The sequence below is a fragment of the Heteronotia binoei genome, chromosome 17 (assembly GCF_032191835.1).
Source record: "Heteronotia binoei isolate CCM8104 ecotype False Entrance Well chromosome 17, APGP_CSIRO_Hbin_v1, whole genome shotgun sequence".
In the NCBI taxonomy this organism is placed as follows: Eukaryota; Metazoa; Chordata; class Lepidosauria; order Squamata; family Gekkonidae; genus Heteronotia; species Heteronotia binoei.
Window position 1 is genome coordinate 25026158 of NC_083239.1, and position 15404 is coordinate 25041561.

The 15404-nt window shown below is 42.8% G+C and overlaps 1 protein-coding gene across 3 annotated transcripts; it reads right to left on the reverse strand.

Moving 5' to 3' along the window:
• Positions 1-11240: 11240 nt before the first annotated feature.
• MED18 (mediator complex subunit 18) lies at positions 11241-14880 on the reverse strand. 3 transcript variants are annotated; one of them, XM_060257877.1, is made up of 3 exons: positions 14703-14880; positions 13435-13515; positions 11241-11939 (listed from the first exon to the last, which is right to left on the reverse strand). In XM_060257877.1, exons 2-3 carry the CDS (start codon positions 13505-13507, stop codon positions 11386-11388), a joined length of 627 nt encoding a protein of 208 aa, XP_060113860.1. In that variant the 5' UTR covers positions 13508-13515; positions 14703-14880; the 3' UTR covers positions 11241-11385. The 3 variants fall into 3 exon arrangements, with proteins under 3 accessions (XP_060113860.1, XP_060113861.1, XP_060113862.1); XM_060257878.1 differs by having other exon boundaries at positions 14835-14853; XM_060257879.1 differs by having other exon boundaries at positions 14775-14793.
• Between the last annotated feature and the right edge of the window lie 524 nt (positions 14881-15404).

A 15404-nucleotide genomic window follows, 5' to 3' on the forward strand; every position in this document is an offset into this window, starting at 1 on the left:
TAGGCATGATTGAATTAAGTGTGGTATGCAGAGGGGAAGTTGGCATAGAGAATATTTTGACTATAAATTCTCTTTGTAAAGGGAAATGGAAGGATTTGCAGTACAAAGATCATGTCAGAATCTTAGCCTAAATCAACAAAATTAACAGTTATGCTTGCTGGATGACGAGAGCGATCAGAAGTTCAAACAGATAAGCCAAGCTATGTAAGGCTTTTTTGGGTTTTTTTTAAGGCAGGAACACACAAGAATGCAGTTCCAGCGGCTTGGTGTCAGGGGGTGTGGCCTCATATGCAAATGAGTTCCTGCTGGGCTTTTTGTACAAAAAGAGAGAGTCCTGGGCGTGTTACTTTTTCGGTGGTAGAGTTTATACGTTGTGTCCTTACAATTAGACAGACCTATGTTAAAAATATCTCTGGAGTTAAGTATTAGCGGGGGTGCTGTTTTATTAGTTTGGAGCAAGAAGATGCTCTGATTTTGAAACAGGAACAGGAAACCTTTTTCAGACTTAAAAAATAACCCCAGTAATTGGCATATTACTGTAATTTAAGTTATACCAATATGTCACTTACCAATCTGTGTGGTTATGTTGTTTTTAAAGTCTTCTGGTGGCACAGTGGGGCTAGGGTAAGGAAAAAACTGAATTATTCAAGTGGGTTTTCTACAAAGGCGATAGAGCTGCACTAAACTAAATGACTCACAAAGTTAATCAGATAAATTGTCAAGGACTGTGTTGTATGCTACTTCGTTTAGGTTGCTGAAACTAAGATCCTACTATGTCATTATTGCATCATTTAATGTGTCATTTAATTAACATATTAATGCTTTGTTTCACTTCTGTTCTTAGATTTCTGATTGGTTCTACAACCCTAATCCTATTGCATTGTTTATTGAATGTCCCATCCTATTAATTATATTGACTCACTCTGTGTAATCCACTTGAGTCCCAGTGAGAAAGGCATATTACAAATAATGTAAATAAAATGGGAGACACTGCCATATGGATGCTTCATTGCTGATGCAAATGTCTCTGTGTTTGCAGTGGCAACAAAAGGAATACACAAAATCAACCATGTATGGATATAGCTACTCTCTTACTTTTCCATTCTACAAAACAAAGTTGGATTCCAGTGACACCTTTTAGACCAACAAACTCTGTTGGTCTTAAAGGTGCTACTGGACTCCAACTTTGTTCTGTTGCTTCAGACCAATACGGCTGCCCACCTGGATCATTCTAGAAAACTGTAAGAGTTTCATCTTCTCTGCCCTAAAATCAACAGCTGTTTTTCTAATATTTGAAACAGTGTACTGTGGTTCTTAACTTGTCACATACATCAATGGCAAACAGGGATTTCTGGAAAAGGAACACAGTTCCGGCTCTTGGCACCAGGGTGTGTGGCCTGATATGCAAATAAGTTCCTCCTGCGTTTTTTCTTCAAAAAAGCCCCGTGGGAAACAATGGTGATGTCAGGGGGTGACCTAATATGTGAATGAGTTCCTGCTGGACTTTTCTACAAAAAAGCCCTGATGGCAAGCCACATTCCGTGCACACATAAAATGTTACAATCAGAGGTAATGCTCTTGTTTATAAGAACATAAGAATGCTGAGGGGGAGATATGATAGCCATTTATAAATGACACATGGGGTAGGGGGAAAAAATCGATAGCATGTGCTTTTTCTTCTTCTCCCATAATGCTAGAACTTGGGCACGCACAGTGAAGTTAATGCATGGGATGGAGAAAGTAGAGAAAGAAGTACTTTTCTCCCTTTCTCACAATACAAGAACTCGTGGGCATTCGATGAAATTGCTGAGCAGACAGGTTAAAACGGATAAAAGGAAGTACTTCTTCACCCAAAGGGTGATTAACATGTGGAATTCACTGCCACAGGAGGTGGTGGCGGCCACAAGTATAGCCACCTTCAAGAAGGGTTTAGATAAAAATATGGAGCAGAGGTCCATCAGTGGCTATTAGCCACAGTGTATGTGTGTATATAAAATTTTTTGCCACTGTGTGACACAGAGTGTTGGACTTAATGGGCCGTTGGCCTGATCCAACATGGCTTCTCTTATGTTCTTATGTTCTTAAGTTGATACTCCAGCATGCTGTTTCACACAGTGGCCAATTAGTTGCCCTTGCTGGACAATGAACAGGGCATGGAAGCCAAGGCCCTCCCTAATGCTATTTGCTAGCACTGGTATTTAGAGGTTTTCTGCCTTTGTATATGGAGATTCCCTTTAGGAACCACTGGTGAACTCTCCTCTATGAAATCTGTTTAACCCCCTTTTAAAACTATCTATGCGGATGGCCATTACTAATACTCAATCACTGAGTAAAGTAGTATTCCCTTTTGTCTAGCCTGTATCGGTTGCCCATCAGCTTAATCAAGTGCCCCTAAGTTCTAGTATTATGGGAGAGGGAGAAAAATCTCTCTATACACTTTATTAACCTCATGCATAATTTCTTAAACCTCTATCAAGTTCCCCCCTTAGTTGTCTCTTTCATAAACTGAGAAATCCCAAACCCTCCATCCTTTCCTCAGAGGAAAAGTGTTCCAACCCCTTGATCATTTTGGTTGTCCTCCACTGTACTTTTTCTAGCTCTGTAATACGTTTTTGAGACACAATGACCAGAACTGTACACAGTATTCCAAATGCAGGCCCACAATAGTTCTATACGATGACATTACAACAAGTTCAAGACATTGTAAAGAGCGCTGTTCTACACAGGGGGATGTTTGGCAAATAGGTGTGTTTTCTTACGCAGAAGCCCTTCGTTCTGTTTTTGAAAGTGCCAAACTGTTCCTTTACAGAAAGGTTAGTACCAACATGAGATGTGGTTGAAGAAGGATTCAGGTTGAACTCCTGACTGCCATTTCCAACTTTTGGCTTATTGCCAAGATGGGTAAAGTGGCAGGTCAGTGACAATATCCTTTTTAAAGCTCTCACAATTTGCATGAGTGTTGTGATTTACTAGCCTGGTTCAGAGGAAGATGATAACTCTATGATGGAAGCACCTCCTCCATCACTCATTCTTTCACTTAAGAAGAGGAGTTGGTTTTATACCCTGCCCTTCACTACCTGAAGGACTCTTGGAGCCTTCTTTTCCTCTCCCCACAACAGACACCCTGTGAGATATGTGGGGCTGAGAGAGCTTGGAGAGAACTGTGACTGACCCCAGGTCACCAAGCTGGCTGCATGTGGAGAAGTGGGGAATCAAACCCAGTTCTCCAAATCAGAGTCCACTGTTCTTAACCACTACACCAGGGATGGCCAAATTGGCTCAGGAGCCACATGTAGCTTTTTCACACATATTGTGCGGCTCTTGAGGATTCCATTACCTCATTGGCTGGCTTGGAGAAGGCATTCGTCTCTTTAAATCACTTCTCCAAGACAAGTCAATCAGCTGCTTGGAGAATGCAAAGTTAAAGTTGCTTTCTTTCTATCTCCCCCTCCTCCACCTATTTGCCTTTCTTCTGGCTCTCAAACTTCTGACATTCATGTCTTGCAACTTTCAAACATCTGACGTTTATTCTGTGTGGCTCTTATGTTAACCAAGTTTGGCCACCCCTGCACTACACTAAGCTGACTCTCAGGAACCTATGTAAGAACCACTGGACTCAGTGCAGAGGAAAAACTGAAATTGCTACTTTGGTTATGGCTGGTTGGAAAAGGAAATGCAGCATAGTGGCTGAAGTGTCAAATTGAATCTGGGAGACCCAAATTAAAATCTTCACTCTGCCATGGAAGCTTGCCAGGTGACATTGGGCCTACCTCACAGGGTTGTTGTGAGGATAAAATGGAACAGAAGCTTGCTGGGTTGCAATGTTCAATGCCCTGGGTCCTGAGTTGTCAAGAGAAAGGTATACAGGTTTAGGTTTATTATTAGATTTATATTCCGCCCTCGCAGCCGGGGCAGGTTCATGTATTTTAAGAAAGAAATACTTTCAAATTTCAGCATGTTTGGCTAAAATCAAGTGCTTAGAGCAGGGGTGTCAACTGTGCAGCCCGAGGGATGCCTCAGGCCCCTAAAGGGCTCCTATCAGGCCTGCAAGCAACTCACTGTCATCTGCTTCCTTCTCTCTCTCTTGCTTCCTTCTGCATCACAGTTTGTGTTGCCAGGCTTGCACAGGAGCTACAGAACAAAGCCTCTATTTTCTCCATCGGCTGACCAACACATGAAGCAACTTATGTACAAAAGCTTGCAATGCCCAGCCATATCACATTTTCCCCTGGGCCTTAGGCTCAAAGCACTGACAATGAGATTTCTGTAATGTATGTCAATCATCAAAAGTACATTTGCAACTTACACACACCTGAACAACACCTGAACAGCATACTCAAGATTGCTACAGTACAGATATTGTCTCTAGATTTTAATGCAATAATTCAGAGGAAGAGGTGTCAGTTATCAGAAACTGTTAAATAAACAAAATATTGCAAGAATGTTAATCTTTTAAGCATATTTTATTTTAATTTTTTTTAAAAAAACCCAGAAAACTTTGTTTGTCTGTGTCCTTTATAAAGTTTATACCTCCGCTACCTGGCATAACATTTTATGACATACATGGCCTGACCAGACAAGGTCTCATTATGTATTGCTACAAATTTTTTTATCTTGACACAGCATTTTCGGTGTCAGTTCAAAAGTCATAAAAATCAAAATACAGCCCTCATAACAAATGAATTTGACACCCCTAGTGTAGAGGATGAAGAAAGACAAAAATCTGCTGCACTAACATCTCACAGAAGGCAAATAAAAGCAACTTCACATTCATGTCACCTCAACCTCCACTCCATCCCACCCACCAAATGGAAAACATTATAACTGAAGTTTCTCTGAGAGCTTGACTGATTGAAAAGGAATAAAACAATCTTAATGTATACGGTTGTACAGATTATTATTAGAGGGGGTTGGGAGACAGAGGTTTTTAATTGTTTATAATCACAGGCATTTTTTGAAAGGGTTTATCTAACTTACATATTGAGATCAACCTGCTTTGGCTAGTGAGCAGATTGTCCTCCTTTGATCCCAGCAAGTGGTGCCGGATTAACTCGTGACAACTACTAGCTGTTCAAAGGCATGTGTGAGGCATCAACGTTATGTAACTACCAGTCACTGCAACAAAAAGAAATATTGCTGGACAGGTGACCTGTGGGTGACACCTTGATAACTCATTCTATTACGTATTGCTACAAATTCTTTCATCTTGACACAGCATTTTCGGTGTCAGTTCAAAAGTCATAAAAATCAAAATCAAAACAATACCATTGTCATCTTATTCTTATGATCCATAACTGCTCTCCTAGAGCAGATCTCACTTAAATACACATACAGACACAATATAGAGGTTTACTCAACCATCACACAGATGTTGACATCTCTTCTCTTGCTGATATTGGTCGTAATCTTTTATGCTGCTATTGTCCATCCCCAGGAACAAACTAGCTATTTGACATTTCAAATAAGAAATACACTAAAATAAAGCGGATGTGTATGAATTTACGATCACAGATCTCAGAAACCTGTAGGAGAATACTTCAACCTTCCAGGACATTCAATGGGTGACCTCAAAGTAGCTGTTTTATTACAAAGAAACTTCAAGAACAGAATGGAAAGGGAAATTGCTGAATTACAAATTATCACAACACTTGGAACAAACACCTCTCCAGGACTTAACAGGGATATTGGTTTATTATCTAACTACATATGTTAAATTCATTCAGTCCTTACATCTGTGTAAGAAGGGCCACACATCCACTTTATTTTAGTGTATTTCTTATTTTAAATAGTAAAATAGTGATTGCAATGGAATGGAATGAATCAGAATGGTATATTGGAATACATTCCTCTGGTCTGGTGACAGAGGAGACCTAACACAGCACAACAAATCACACCATCTAAAGGGAAAAGATACCATCAGTTACCTCCACACTTGAGAGGAGACAGATGGAGTGTGACATCAAGGTCAAATTTTTACTCTTAACACTCCTGACACATTTATTTGCGTTTTCTCCCAGAATTGAATCGAAACAATGATAGCCTTATGAATTTAGCTTGTTATTCTTTACATCTGTTAAAACATTTCATTATATTTTATGCTTGTATACCAATTTGCTGTTCGAACTCTGCCTTATGTGTATGGACTGGCAAGTCTCATTCCATTCCATCTGATGAAGTGTGTGCGCACACCAAAGCTTACACCCTGAATAAAAATGTTTTGGTCTTTTAAGGTGCCATTGAACTCTTACTTGGTTCCTGGGATTCTCATGGGATTTCCCAGACTCTAGAGCTTTTTAATTCCAACCAAGGAGTTAAATTATATGCCTTCAAAACATGCTCTGAAATCCAAAACCATTCACTTGGGCTATATTGGTATCACCATATCTAATAATAAATTGTCTTGCCTCTGTATGGAGGGGGAACAGGCAGGGGAACAACACCCACAGGCAGGGTAGGTGGTTCCAATCCACTTGGATGATTCCCTGGGTACACAGAATAACAAATGTTTGGAAATTAAGCAAAACAAAGAGAGCAAAACAGCTCTGTGAGGACTAAACACGGTCCAAAAAGGACAGAATGTTGAGAATAGCTGCGCCTTTAGTCAGTATTAAGACCAAAAATAAAAGGAACAATAGAGAAACCTGCCTAAGCAAAGTACTGAGAACACACAGAATCTAGGAAAGATGCTGACTGGTGGGATGGGATTTTCAAACAGTTCCCCTTCTCTGCTCCAATTTTGGTTTTTGTTTTGCCTTTACTTTTAGCCCCGTGTTTTGTTTAGCCCTGTGGCACAGTGTTAAAGCTGCAGTACTGCAGTCCTAAGCTCAGCTCACGACCTGAATTCGATCCCCGGCAGAAGCTGGGTTTTCAGGTTGCCAGCTTGAGGTTGACTCAGCCTTCCATCCTTCCAAGGTTGGTAAAATGAGTACCCAGCTTGCTGGGGGGAAAGCGTAGATGACTGGGGAAGGCAATGGCAAACCACCCCGTAAAAAGTCTGCCGTGAAAACGTTGTGAAAGCAACGCCACCCCAGAGTCGGAAACGACTGGTGCTTGCACAGGGGACCTTTCCTTTTCCTTTACTGTTAAAAGGCTCAGCTGCTCTCAACATTCCATCACTTCTGGGACATGCTGAAACCTCCAAGCGGGGCTCCCACCTTGTTTCAACCAGATCCATCTCCAGTGTCTCGTAAAGGGGTGCCAACTTTCTCTCAAAGGCAGCCTTTTATATGTAAGAGGTTTTTCAAGCACCTCCACATCTTGGCTGGAAGCTGCTGGCAACCGTTAGACTTTTTTTTTTTTTTTGGCACACTGCCTTCATTAAAATGTTCCCCATCCACTTAGCTGTAATTACTTGAGTATTTGTTATTAATGTCAACACAATGGAAGCTATGTTGTAGAAGAATCGCAGTGGTTCTGAAAGGTCCAGCCTAGAAAGGATGAGTCTTAAAACAATTACATCATAACACGAGAGCAGAGTGTTTCTTCGGTGAGGTACAAAGGATGCTGTAGGCATATTTTCAGCCCCCAGGCCAAACTACATTCTGTTCTCGTGAAACAATTAAGTAAGTGGATTGTGTGATCACTTGGGATAACCACAGCTAAAGTCCCTGGTCATTAAAGTGCCTTTGCATGAGACTTGCTGCCCAATGACGGCACCTCAGACATGACGTTCTCCTTAATTTAATTGCTACACTTATAGATCGCCTTTCTGCCCTTACTCCAAAGTCGGTTTCCAATTTAAAATAATTACTCATCATCTAACACGCCCTGATCCTTAAAAAAAAAAAAGGAAGCAAAGAGGAAAAAAGCAAATGGGAAAACACTTTTAACTTATAAAGCTGACTGGGTGAAATGGCCATTGTGACTGGGTGGAATGGCCATTGTGGGAGGCAGTTGTGGCCAGGGAAGGAATTTATTACATTTATACATTTTGAGTTAAAATTTTCCTTCATTCGACACAAAAAGGGTATCTGATGAAAGGAGCTTTGACTCTTGAAAGCTTATACCCTGGAAATTTTGTTGGTCTTTAAGGGGCTATGGGACTCAAATCCAACATGGCTACCCACCTGAAATATTTTTAAATCTGTGCCTCTTCCAAGGAGACTGGGGCAACATACATGGTTTCCCACTCTTCCGTGTTATTATCACAACCAGCCTGAGAGGTTGGCTAAGCTATGAGGGAGAAACTGACCCTAGATTATCCTGTGGCTGAGCAGGGATTTGAAACTGGATTTTGCTGCTTTAGTATTCTAACCACTACATCACACTGTCTCTCTGCCGAACAGTCTCCTGCATGCCACATGGATCTTCAACCTAGACAGGCCTAGCTAGCCTGATCTCATCAGATCTCAGACGCAGAGCAGGGTCAACCTTGGCTAGTATTTGGATGGGAGACCTCCAAGGAATACCAGTCTCATGACACAGAGGCTGTCAATGGCAAACCACCTCTGAATGTCTCTTGCCTTGAAATCACTACAGGGTCACGCTAAGTCAGTTGTGACTTGATGGCACTTTCTGCTACTGCCATGCCAGCTGGGGGAGGCACATCACTATATCACGTCAACTTTCAGTGCAGCCAGAGAGAACAGCTAACTTCAGGAAGTACTTTGAGAAGGCAGGAAACAAATGGCAGTTTTCCCCCAGTGGGCTTGTTTTGTAACAGGATACACAAAACAGACAGTAGCCCTAATAGGTCTCACTTAGCCCTATCTCATCAAAGCATGAAAGCTAAGCAGGGAAGTCCAGGGTTGCTATTCAGAGCAAGGCAATGGCAAACCACCTCTTTTCATGCCTTGCTTTGCTTTATGGGGTCATGAGTCATTTGCAACTCAAAAGCACTCTTTACCTTTATATACAAGGGAACTTTCATGGTTCTCAAAGCAAGAAGCAGGAAAACAAAAAAGGGCTATAGATTTGGGGAGCAGAAATCCCTCTTCCCTTTCTTCACCTTTGTCAGGCAGGAAGTGTGATTTTTTTTTCACTCTAAATATGTGCCTGAGATCTGTGTATCAAAAATATACCAATTCAGTGAGATATTTATACCCTGTTTTCCTCAATGAGAACCCAAGCCAGCTTACAACATTGTTCTCCACTCCTTTCAGCCTCCTAACAACCTGTGAGTAGGCTGAGATAGAGTGACCAGCCCAAGGTCACCCAGGGAGCTTCCATGACAGAATAGGGATTGGACATTGGGCCTCACAGATACTATTCTGGCACTAATCACAATCCCACACCAGCTGTATATAAAGCTGCCCAGTTTTGATGTCCAAATTTGTTGCCGGGGGGGGGGGGGCGAATCAATTATGTTGCAAAACAAAGCGGGTGGTAGTACACTGAAGGTTAAGAACCATAGGTTTATCCAAAAAGGATAGGCAACTTGTTTTGCACAATTTTCTACCGTTAATTACATACGGCAAGGGATGATATGTGCCTATTAATTCCGCTACACCTCGAAAAGCCGCTTTTCTATACTGAGCACAGATAACCATATGAAGGGCTAGGCATGAATTCCTCTAGGATCAATATAAAATATATACCAGGAGTGCCAAACTCATTTGTTATGAGGGCTGGATCTGACATAAATGAGACCTTGACGGGCCAGGCCATGTCAGGCCGGGCCATATGTATACCTACTTAACATAAGATAGCAGAGATATAAACTTTATAAAGGACACAGACAAACACAATTAAAGATTAAAAAAACTTAAAACATTAGCATAGGTCCAAGTGGGCAGCCGTGTTGGTCTGAAGCAAGAGAAAAAAACAGTAAAGTTGCACCTTTAAGACCAACTAAGTTCTATTCAGAATGTAAGCTTTCATATTCTCTTGTCTACTGCTTTTTTCTAAAACATTAGCACTCATTGGTCTTAAAAAGTGCTTTCTTTGTATTTCTCCCATGAGATCCAAGGAACTGGGCAAAGGAAGCTCTGGCTCTTTCCTTCCTTCCCCAAGGGACCACGAGGGGGAGGAGTCTCAGCCAATAGAAGGCTTGGCTCAGTAGCTCTGCTGTGCGATTGTGATAGCCTGGCAAAGCACGCGCTTCCTTCCCCCCTTTCTCCCCGAGGAGCCTCAGCCAATGGAGAAAATAGAGGTTTTGCTCTAACTCCTGTGTGATTGAGCAAGCCTTGCATAACAAGCTGTTAAACAGAAGGAAGCAAGAGAGAGGGAGAAGGAAGCAGATGGCAGCCAGTTGCTTGGGAGCCTAATAGGAGCCCCCTGGGGGCCTAATGTGGCCCCTGGGCCAGATGTTTGATACCCCTGATTATTCCAAGGCAATCTGAAACTCAACCCGAGAATCCACCATGGTGGGGCTGTCAGTTTAGAAAGCTGGCAGACCCAGGTTTAAATCTGAACTCTGCTGCCGAAGCTTGATGAGTGACCTTGGGCCATTTACACACTCACTCAGTTTAACCTACCTCACAGGGCTGTGGTGAGGACAAAGTGGAGAATGATGTAAGCTGCTTTGATCTCCTTTGGGGAGAAACGCAGGGCTTAAATCAATGAAAGAATATTATAAAATAGTGGCCTATAACTTTTTCTACCCTACATTTTATTTTCTTGCTATATTCTACACCTGCTGTCCCTGGATTCAAGTTAAGATTTCCTATACCACCCCACATCAAGACTGTATAACTTTCCCCACCTCATCCCAGAAAGGTGTGCCTGACACCATCTTCTCACATTTTTGGAGGCTACCAAAAATCATCCTTTTTTATCATGCCACTCTGAAGATGCCTTCCTGGGAGCAAGGTTTGTTGAACAGACCGGGATAGGATACTTAGCAGACCTGCTTAGCATTGCTCTATTGTTTTCTTTAATAGGAGGGCATTCTCAGGCTCACACCATACAGCCGTGCCTTAATTGCGAGGAAATGCACTTTTGCTTTTAAGACATGGTGACAGGCCTCGTGCATTGCGTAAAAAAAACAACTGCGCCATCTATTTAAGACTGACGTCAGTTCAGCTCAGCAGCATTTCCTCCCTCAGATAGCAGGAAAAACAGGAAATAAACTAAACTCAACGGAAGTTCTAGTAAATGGGATCAGATTACTCTTTGGTGTATCAAACAAGAATGTTAAGAAATTACTGAATGTGAAAGTTACACGAGTTGTTGCCACGCTGATCCCAAGGATCCAGATAGTTCCCGATTAAATCTCACCTGAGAAAGATTTGCCTACAGCTCTCAACAGCTGGATGCTCTAACATCAGACTCTGGAAAGAGCCACTCAAAAACAATACGAATAACTTCCCCTCTTTTTTATTTGGAACCACCAGAAAACAAGCCACCGATGACAAGTCAACCAGATCATCCAGATTTTTCTAATTCAAGATAACTTTCTGCTGGTCAAAGCTTTCTGAAGCTCCTCAGTCAGTGAAGCCAGTGTGTTCACATCAGCCTTTTAGGATCAATTTTCTCTAAGTGGACTAAAGGCTTCAGCTGCTCAGCAAAACTCCGCATGTCATCCGAAACCATGTCCTGTCCTGCTGGTGCTACAACACTGAGCTCCACAAGGTAGGAGAGAGACAAGGGCTCGATGTTATCGGTGTTTCCTGGAATCAGGATGCGGAATATCTTGTACACCACAATTTTCATAATGCCCTTACGAAACACGTGGCCCTTGGCCACAAATTCGTGGTCCATGCGGAATCCCATCTCCACCAGGAAATCTGTCAGGTTTTCAGAAGTGGCGATGTCCACACAGTTGCGCACCAAAGCATGGCGGTTTTTGTCTCCCATTTCTGGCTGCCCGAGATACCGCAAATGCCAAGGGGTGCCGGGTTTGTCCATGGAGCGGCGGGTACGCAGGACAAAGGGACTGGCTTGCTGCCCCTTCAGGAGGAACACCATCTCGTGATCCAGAAAGGTCTCTGGTTCCATGTTGTCACACAAGCCACGGAGTCGATGAAGCAGGCTCTCCAGACTCTGGTCCAGAACACTCCCTACAAAGAAAGGGAAGGCACTGCTAGGTGTACATGCACAATAACAAAAGCAAAACATCCCTCTGCATCATCCTGCTACTACAGAAGAGGCAGACAAATAGACCTGTTTGTCTCTTCCTTTGAAAACTCAAAGGGGTCGTCATAAATCAGCAGAGACCTGATGGCGCTTCACATACACTGGTTTAAAGTTGATTTCATGTCTTTTTAACTATTGCTTGCTGCTGTAAGGAGTCTACTTGAGTGGAAAAGCGGGATATAAATGTTTTCAATACTGCTGACAAGTCAGACTTGTTTCACTGCTAACTGTCTATGAAGCATTCCAAGTAGAACCACATGAAATGAACCACTTGCTATGTTTAATAATCCTATAGATAAGAACATAAGAGAAGTCATGTTGGATCAGGCCAATGGCCCATCCAGTCCAACACTCTGTGTCACATGGTGGCCAAAAAAACCCAGGTGCCATCAGGAGGTCCATCAGTGGGACCAGGACACTAGAATCCCTCACACAGCTGCCCCTCTCAAGCACCAAGAATACAGAGCATCACTTGCCCCAGACAGAGAGTTCCAACAATACACTGTGGCTAATAGCCACTGATGGACTTCTGCTCCATATGTTTATCCGATCCTCTCTTGAAGCTGGAATCCCCTCTTGAACACATTAATCTGTTGCTATAAAGTAAAACAGAAATCCAACCTTAAAGTGCAGCCTTAAAGACTACTATTTATTCTTGTGAACTAAGCTCTGACTCATGGAAATCTATAGTGGAATAAATTTTGTACATCTTTACATGTGACTTCTGTTTTACTATTATTTAATAGTAAAATGGTTGGTCCTTATATGAGTGACCAAGTCACTTATATGCAAAGCCTGGGCCTCTACATACTTAAAAGAATTCTTCAGTTATACAGAAAAGTACAGCTTTGTAAATTAACCAAAGAATGCAATTTAAAAAAAAAATCCCAATGAAGACAAAACATCTGCTGGCAGGGGCTGAATGCTGAGAACAGCTAAAAGTAAAGGTAAAGGTAGTCCCCTGTGCAAGCACCAGTCATTTTCGACTCTGGGGTGACGTTGCATCACGACATTTTCATGGCAGACTTTTTACGGGGTGGTTTGCCATTGCCTTCCCCAGTCTTCTACACTCTCCCCCCCAGCAAGCTGAGTACTCATTTTACCGACCTCGGAAGGATGGAAGGCTGAGTCAACCTGGAGCCGGCTACCTGAACCCAGCTTCCGCTGGGATTGAACTCAGGTCGTGAGCAGAGCTTAGGACTGCAGGACTGCAGCTTTACCACTCTGCCCCATGGGGCTAGCTGTTAGTAATAGAGGGGTGGCGGGACATATGCAGGAGAAATCAAAAGCATCTGAGAGCTTAGAGAATCCTGGAAGGAAAAACTGAGGCACCCAAACTCCTTCCCTTCACCATGATTCTTACAAACCCCCAGAATATCAAATAGAAAAAAAAAACTGAATTTTTTTCTTCAATTTTACCTTGGAGTAAATATTCCATCATGTTAATGGTACCACCAGTGACTGGCATCATAGTGACAGGAGGGGCCTCCATGGTATCACCTGTTCTTGAAGAAACAGGAAAATAATCAAATACTAGGTTCATCTGCTGCTCCTTCACAGCTGTTAGAAACAGAAATACTGCAGTTCTGGCAAGAAAATGAGATTCAGTTTTTTAAAGTGTTGCATAGTGGTTAGAGAGAGAGTTGAACTGAGACCAGTTTCAAATCCCCAGTCAGCTGTTACATTTATCCTGGGCCAATCACTATCTCAGCCTAATCTACTTCCCAGTTTGACAAACCCTGGCGCCAGGTTGCCAGAGTGCCTAGAAATTTCATTATGGCACCTAATATTTTTTGTGGTAGTAACATTTAGAAAACACAGTCATACTGAAGGCTGACATATGAGTCTGTCTCCTAAATTTTTGAAATGGCTTCCACAGCCAAAGTAAATCTTTCAGCGCCTACTCTACCTCACAAGGTTGTTGGATAGATCAGAAGACAAAGGAGAGCAGAACCAAGGACAGTACCCTGGGATACCTAACGGGAAAAAGAATAACAAATTATAGATGGATTTCTGAGATGAGCCCTCAAAGCAACCCTTACTGCAAGTGGGATGGACTCTTGTGTGCCAGAGTCACTATGTGCCTTGAATTGCATCCCATAACGAGTTTTAATCAGGGCTGGCCAAACTGCAGCTCAGGAGCTGCATGTGGCTCTTTCACACATATTGTGTGGCTCTCAAAGCTCCACCGCCTCATCAGCCGGCTCAGATAAGGCATTTGTCTCTATACTTCTCTAAGCCAAGCCAGCTGCTAGCGTGGAGAATGCGTTTAAAGTTAAAGTTGCTTTCTTTCTACCTCTCCCTCCCTCCTCCATCTATTTTCCTACCTTCCGACTTTCAAACATCTGAACTTCATGTCTTTCGGCTCTCAAAGATCTGATGCTTATTCTATGTGACTCTTACATTCAGTAAGTTTGGCCAACCCTGGTTTTAATAACATTAACGTTTAGATGAGACGAGCTTGGGGAGAAGCCCTGCCTGCCTCAACAAGGGTTGCGGTCTAAAAAAACAAACAAAATTGTAGGCGCCTTTTTGAGTCTGGAATTGACCATCAGCGTAGACCTTAAACGCTGGGCTCGATTACAATAAGAAGCCCAATTTGACTTTTGAGTCGGCTGCAAGAGGCACTAAAGCCTGCGGATGTGTCTACCGAAACAGAGAAGCAATTTCTGCGAAACTAAACTCACGTTATCCGTTTACCGGCAATATCCCCACAAAGCACCCTCGGTTACACAGCCTCCGGCGCACTTCCCACCTACTGCTTCCCGAACAAAATGCGCATGCGTTTTCTCCTTACGGCGCTGCCATCTTTTTTTAACCTCTGACGTCAGTGTACGGAAAGTGTCAAAGCAACGTTTCCACGCTTTCGCCAAACTAGGAGGACATGGCGCTTTGCAGGAAAGTCGCTTCTCTATGTGGGGAGCCATGTTACCCCGTGACGTTCAATCTATGTGCCGGCAAAAAGAAATTGGCTTTTAAATCGTTTTGCGCGTTCAAAACTTGTTGCGGGAGAGGTAGTAGTACAAATGTTCAAGTATGTAGAAAAGAAAGGAAAAAAGGAAAGGTCCCCTGTGCAAGCACCAGTCGTTCCCGACTCTGGGGTGACGTTGCTTTCACAACGTTTTCACGGCAGACTTTTTACGGGGTGGTTTGCCATTGCTTTCCCCAATCTTCTACGCTTGTGAAAGCAACGAAACGACTGGTGCTTGCACAGGGGATCTTTCCTTGCCTTGCCATTGCTTTCCCCAATCATCTACGCTTTCCCCCCAGCAAGCTGGGTACTCATTTTACCGACCTCGGAAGGATGGAAGGCTGAGTCAACCTCGAGCCGGCTACCTGAAAACCCAGCTTCCACCGGGGAACGAACTCTGGTCGTGAGCAGAACTTAG

Excerpts from the sequence above, each read along its gene's own strand:
- MED18 (XM_060257877.1), bottom strand. The coding sequence starts at position 13,507 with ATGGAGGCCCCTCCTGTCACTATGATGCCAGTCACTGGTGGTACCATT. Across the intron at positions 11,940-13,434 it reads GATGGAATATTTACTCCAAG|GGAGTGTTCTGGACCAGAGT; the intron begins GTAAAATTGAAG and ends CTTTCTTTGTAG.